Source organism: Callorhinus ursinus, unplaced genomic scaffold (assembly GCF_003265705.2).
Source record: "Callorhinus ursinus isolate GAN/ISIS: 27379988/994484 unplaced genomic scaffold, GSC_fseal_2.0 scaffold22, whole genome shotgun sequence".
Taxonomy (NCBI): domain Eukaryota; kingdom Metazoa; phylum Chordata; class Mammalia; order Carnivora; family Otariidae; genus Callorhinus; species Callorhinus ursinus.
The window spans coordinates 26,318,423-26,325,327 of NW_027397084.1; the positions used below are offsets into that span (position 1 = coordinate 26,318,423).

At 39.8% G+C, this 6,905-nt stretch overlaps 1 protein-coding gene across 2 annotated transcripts in view; it reads left to right on the forward strand.

Annotated features, from left to right (window-relative positions):
- KCNQ5 (potassium voltage-gated channel subfamily Q member 5) overlaps window positions 1-6,905 on the forward strand; it is a 496,856-nt gene that overhangs the window by 466,424 nt on the left and 23,527 nt on the right. For both annotated transcript variants that reach the window (XM_073905221.1, XM_025890338.2), the window contains one exon: window positions 2,643-2,751. In XM_073905221.1, the coding sequence (XP_073761322.1) occupies window positions 2,643-2,751 (109 nt within the window). The remainder of the gene's footprint in view (window positions 1-2,642; window positions 2,752-6,905) is intronic.

Here is a 6,905-nt window from a genome sequence, read left to right on the forward strand (position 1 = left end):
CCTGTGCCTCACTTTCATAATCTGTAAAATAGGGGATGATCATATATACCTCTTGTGGGGCTTGAAGCAATTAAAGTTCTTGGCACATAATTAGATTTCCCCAGAAAGCACTTATTACTATTATTGTCATCATCATTATTGTCCTTGAGTGAAGATTGGGAAACGATGAAGAAAAGTTTTCCCAATTGTGTTCATTTCCTAGGAATGCCATAACAGATGACCACCCACTGGGTGGCTTGAAACAACAGAAATTTATTCTCTCCCAGTTCAAAATCAGGGTGTCTGAAATCAGGGCGTCACCAGGGTTGGTTCCTTCTGGAGTCTCTGAGGGAGAAAGCATCCCATGCTTCTCTCAGATTCTGGTGGTTGCCCAAAGTTCTTGGTGTTCTTGCCTTGGAGATGCATCAGTCCAATCTCCACTTCCATCTTCTCTTTGTTTCCTATACCTTCTCCTTTTCTATCTTAGAAGGACACATCCATTGGATTGAGGGCCCACCCTAATCCAGTATGGTCTCATCTTGAACCTTACCTTAATTACATCTGCAAAGACCCTTATTCCAAATAAGGTCATATTCTGATGTTCCAAGTGGACATGAATTTGAGGGCAATACTAGTCTGCCTACTCCACCCACTGAAAGCAGGTTAGGATCAAATCAGAGGAAGAAATTGCCAACAGCTCCTAGAAGAATGTCGTCTAACCTTGGGCATGCAGTGCACTAAAACGGCTCCGTTGCATAGGTGGTCAATCAAGCGAAATGGGCCAGCTCCCCTCAAGCGCATCACTGAGTCAGAACCAAGTGTCAGACGGAGTCCACATGTATACTCTCATTTAAACGGTGGCAGACTTCTCTGGAGAGAAGCTGGACATACCCAGCAGGGATAGGCAGCACGCGCGGCCAGCCCTTTCCCCTGCTCTCTCCTGACATGTTGCAAGCCACTGCTGAACCCTGAAGGCATTCTGACACTGGGTGATGCAATGTAAGAGCCTTGGGGAACTGGATTTTAGTAACAATCTCTGGCAACTCACTCGCTCCACTGACCACCTGTGCAGCCTCAGGTAAGATACTTACCTTCTCTGAGCCTCAGTTTTGGCTTCTAAAAACCAGGCATAATATCACCACTAACCTGTAGAGTGGCTCTCAGTAAGAAAACTAACATCAGCGGAAGCTTCCCTTAAATGCCTGCCTGGCATAAATTTCAGTGAGTGGTTGCTGTTATTTTCATCACTGTGAGGTGGTGGCCCTGTCTCTCCCTCTTACTAGGCTTGAGGGTAAGAGGGCCCAAAGGACCATGCACCAGAGCTGTGAAGACCCATCTACATCTCTTCCCGTCCTACTCCTTCCGCTCTTGGCACACAGTAGACTGAACAACCACACAGTAAATAGCTTCACTAAATGATGCCCCAGCTGCAGTCCAAATATAAGCACGGCTTCAGTGAATGGACTTCTAATAGCCTTTCAGGATTTTGAACCCAACCAAGACAACTCATGACACATTCTCTTCTTTTCATGGCTTAGCCAAGGAGTGCTGGGCCAAGCAAAGACAACAGAAAGCAGTGTTAGTGCTTTAGTGTATCTCCACATTGAAAGAGGCTTAAATACTATTTGGAGGCTACATACCTCATCTCTCATGAGTGTGTTTTTATTACTGTATTTACTTGATTACCAAGGTAATTCATATTCATTGTAGGAATTTTAGAAAATACAGCCAAGCAAAAAGAATAAAATTATTGCTAATCCCAGATAGATATCTATCCCAGATAGATATTTAAAAAAATAATAAATTGTGACATTTCTCAGTCATTGGCCTTCAACATCACTTTAATAGCTTCCTAATATTCCATCATATAAACATACCAGTATTTATTTAATCCATCCCCCGTTCCAGAAATTTTAACTTGTTTTCAATATCTTGTTGCCAAAAACAAAGCTGTAATGATATGAGTTCATCCCTTATTAATTTTATAAATCTTTATTAATTTGGTATTTATTATCACCCTTCCCCCTTCTCCAAACTTTGCAATTAACCCAAAAATTAATTTGCTTGGTTTATTAGAAACCAATTTTATTGTTCAATCTGAAGATCTTCTCAGCTTTGGCCATATTATCTTAAGCAAGCTCTCTTCTGAGCTGCCTGTGTCCAGTAAATGTTAAGTAGTAAGTATTCTTGGACATGGCTGCTTCCACTCTTGTTTGGGGCATGGGGCTAATGGGGTCAATGTCATGGGCTTCAAGCTCTATGTTCACAGGCCAGTTAGTTAAGTATCCAAAGACTGTTTGCCTAACTCCAAACAGCTGTTATTTAAATGCTGGCAGTTAGTTTCAAAAGAACTGGGCAAAAGAGCATGGGTGGATCAACACAAATCCATCACCACTTCTGGGAAGGCAGTGTGTTAACAGCTCCATCTTCCCTGTGGAAAACAGCTCAGAAAGGTATCCGTGTCAAATCACATACAATTAATAAGGTTGTAGAAAAAAGGAGAAGGAATAATATTGGGGAAAACAATTGGCTGACCTTACACATCTCTTGATTTACAAGCTTGGTCTCTGAGATTCCCCCCTGTTGCTATGTGATACCAATTCAGCAAACATGTTTCCAGTTGCTGGTGGTGGTGTTCTGTAACTGACAATTTTCTCTTGCAGCTGACACAGCGCTTGGCACTGATGATGTATATGATGAGAAGGGTTGCCAGTGTGATGTATCAGTGGAAGACCTCACCCCACCGCTTAAAACTGTCATTCGAGCTATCAGGTTGGTGGAAAACCTTTAACAAAATGAGCCAGAGAACTACCTCTGATTATTTGAATTACTATATTACTAAGTTCTTTTTCCTACAGGTAAACCTCCTGAAATTATTAGTTTCTCTGCTCCTGTTCAGTCACATGCCTATTGAATTCTGAAATATATTTTCTTAATACAAAACTCTACTGTGTTCGGCACAAAGTGTGTTATAAAAGGAGGCAGGATTCGAAATGCCAGGCCATGCCAGAGAGATTCCATACGAAGTGGCTTGTCATGAGAATTTGTGGGCTTTGGGGACATTTTGTGTATGGACGCAATTGGATTTTTTTTTTTTATTATTTTTATGACTTGATGCTCTGATCCATGTTCTGTATCTTACATCAAAGAGAAATCCCACTAGGTTATTTCAAAACAGGTTGAATTCTAAAAAGGGGAAACCTAAAGTCCTCTGCAGTGACTTGCTCCTCTCTGGCTGAATGTAATGCTAAGCGCTGATCTTTTGTTTTTCTAAGTTTTATTTAAATTCCAGTCAGTTACCATACAATGTAATCTTAGTTTCAGGTGTGCAATATAGTGATTCAAAACCTCTATATAACACCAGTGCTCATCACAAGTGCCCTTCTTAATCCCCATCACCTATTTCACCCATCCCCCCAACCACTTCCCCCTCTAGTAACCACCTGTTTGTTCTCTACAGTTAAGAGTCTGTTTCTTGGTTTGTTTCTCTCTCTTTTTCCCCTATGATCGTTTGTTTTGTTTCTTAAATTCTACCTATGAATGAAATCATATGGTATTTGTCTTTCTCTTACTGACTTATTTCGATTAGCATAATACACTCTAGCTCCATCCATGTTGTTGCAAAAGGCAAGATTTCATTCTTTTTATGGCTGAGTAATATTCCATTGTGTATATATATGACATCTTGGTTTTTTTCTCAGATCTTGGGTTAGGGTTCGGATTAGGCTTAGGGTATGTGCCTGGTATCCTGCATTTCAGAGACCTCTCCAGAGGGTTATTTAGAGTTAGGGATTAGGGGTTAGATTTTAGGAGTAGGTTTAGGATTAGGATTTGAGTTAAGATTAGGGTTAGGGGGGCACCTGGGTGGCTCAGTTTGTTAAGCGACTGCCTTTGGCTTAGATCATGATCCTGGAGTCCTGGAATCGAGTCCCGCATCAGGCTCCCTGCTCAGCAGGGAGTCTGCTTCTCCCTCTGACCCTCCCCCATCTCACGCTCATTCTATCTCATTCTCTCTCTCAAATAAATAAAAAATAAAATCTTTTAAAAAAAAGTAAATATTAAAAAAAAATTTTTAATTAAGATTAGGGTTAGGTTATGTGCCCAGCATCCTGCATTTCAGAGATCTCTCCAGAAAACAAAACCCCAGACTTCTGTTGGGGTGAGAATACAATTGGCAGCCATCCACCGAGATAAGGCAAGGAGGGGACTTGAGGCTCGAAATACGCTTTAAATAGATATTCAATTTAAAAGCTGATGTTAATGTGCTTCCTCTTCCAATAGCAGAATCTAAAAGAGTACCCAAAGCAACTTACCTTTATGTTTCCAGGATCCACTCCCTCCAGAATTTAGGATCTGGCTAAATAAACTGCAGCAAACTCAGCCTGCCTAGTTTAATCCCTTTGGGAGAATTTTAATCTGTCCATGAACCCTGAGTGACTTTGTTGCAAAGAAGTACCTCTGATCTTTTTGGCTCTCTCTGCCTCTTACCAAAAAGCCAGAAGAAAACTTAAAATATCCAACCCAACTTAGCTATCCAGATACTTAGTCTAATTTCAGAGATCAGCATGACTCGCTTCTACTTTTAGTTGGTCATTTTGTATCGTTAGACATTGCTTTACTTGATGTTTGGGAATCACTGGGAAAGCAGAAATGAGTTATAAAGATTTTGATAAATGTTTGTTAAGGCAAAGAAAACCATGGTTGATGAAAATGTGCACCCAAGAAGATACTTAAACCTTGTCTGTAATGGCACCCTAAAAAGAAGTGGAGTAAAACCCAGTTACTTCTCAACAGAACCCTTGAGCAACAAACCCTATGGGTGGAGGACCATACCTTCTTATGTGCCTTGGACCATCCTAGATTATGCCTCTTGTCTCATCATAATTGTTCATCGTTGATACTCCCTGTCCTTCTCAAAATATCCCAGTTTGGACAATTATATGATCACCCCACCCCTGGGGAGCCTAGAGGCCTTAGGTAATATTTAAGCCCAGAAAACCCAAGGATATGTAGTAAAATGATGCTTGAAGCCTTCAGTTAAAAGGGACAGAAAGGATCTAGAACTGCATTGTCTAATATAGTGACCAGTGGCCACATGAGGCTAGTTAAATTTGAATTAATCTAAATTAAATTTAACTTAAAATTCAGTTCATCAGCGGCACTACCCACATTTAAAGTTCTCGATAGCCACAAGTGTCTACTACACTGGGCACAGAAGACACAGTGCTTTGCATCATTGCAGAAAGTTCTATTGGACATTGTTGGTCGAGAAGTCACCTTGAAATTCTTTACATTCATTCATTATATCCCTCAAAGACCCTAAAGTGAAGGTGGGGCAATTCATCCACAGATTAGTCTGACTTGCAACAAGTACCATCAAATCTTATCTAACGGAAACAGATTAGGTTTCCTAAAAGTCATACTTAACCCTATTTGTTCATTTCCCAAGACCTTCTGAAGCTTTCTGCTTTTGCCTCACAGCCTATAAAAAGAATCGTGAGCTGCAAGAAAGAAACCGAAATAGGTTTATTCTGCTAGCTAAGCACTTTAGCGGGAGCTTAAGATTTACTTTTATACCATCCTCTTGAAACTTGCCTGATTTTTGTAAAGTCCTTTGCAGAATTCCCTTGCTTTTCAGAATTCTTTCTTGGTTCTTATTTTTAACAGGACTTTATTATTTACATGTATCTCCTTTTTGTGAATTTCTGAAGCTTTCCGCTTGCTCCTCTGTGACGCTCGAGGGCGATGTTTTTCTCCCCCATATCCTGATTCCGAGTTCCCCTTAAAATTCGTGGATTCTCTAAAAACACAATAGTTACACTCAATAGTTAATAACTTCATTGGAAATCTTTGACTCATGACAGTACTTACTTTCTAAAAATACATGATTAAAAGACCCACCAGTACAATTGGCAGTTCTGAGAAGGAGTTTGCTGATGTAAATCCCTAAATCTTATGCAAAAGTGTCCTTTTCTTGAGTTCAATTAAATAAATAAACTGCATAGCAGTTGACGGGAATGTCTTTGGCCAGAACATACTCATTTTTTACAGCTCACCTAAAGTGGTATTTTATATATATTACGTTACTGATTGCAAGTGCAAACCATCTATTATTCACCTCTAAAATAACAACTTTGTTTTGGCATTTTCCTTGTTATTTTTTGGTCTTTTGATTATTTAATATGAATAGTTGAATATGCCTTTTGTCCTCCTGTAGCTATTAGAAAAACAATAGTTTTTCCTAAGAGCCAAATTAAAATTAAGATGTATAACAGAAAATATGTATTCCACTGCAAGGATGACAATATGGAAAACAAAACCACTGCATCCCCAAAGAGCAAAATAGGAGCTCTTACTCTGGTTATTAATATTTATTAAGCATCTGCCATTTTCTAATTTCTAGTTATTTGGGGGAGTAAAGATTCTCTGAGATGACTAAGGCCACTGTTTGTTTTTGTTTTGTTTTGTTTTGTTTTAGTTTTTCCCAAAGATTTTATTTATTTATTTGACACAGAGCGAGCACAAGCAGGGGGAGTGGCAGGCGGAGGGAGAAGCAGACTCCCCGCTGAGCAGGGAGCCCGGTGCGGGACTCGACCCCAGGACCCTGGGATCATGACCTGAGCCAAAGGCAGACGCTTAACTGACTGAACCACCCAGGTGCCCTAAGGCCACTGTATGAACTTGTCTGGATTATATTACCCAAATGCACTTTGAGACTTTTTTTTCAGTGACTGACATCACTTTTTATAGTAACGAAAAATGGCTATTCTTAGACATTTCCAAAATGTCTTAAAAAATCAGAAGAATACTTAGTTTTGTATAATTCCTCCAGGATTATCACAGATTATTTTCAAAATATTATTTAGTGGGAGTGCACAAAGTTGCTGGAAATGTGTTTTAAACTCATTACTGGGAGTGAAAATTGT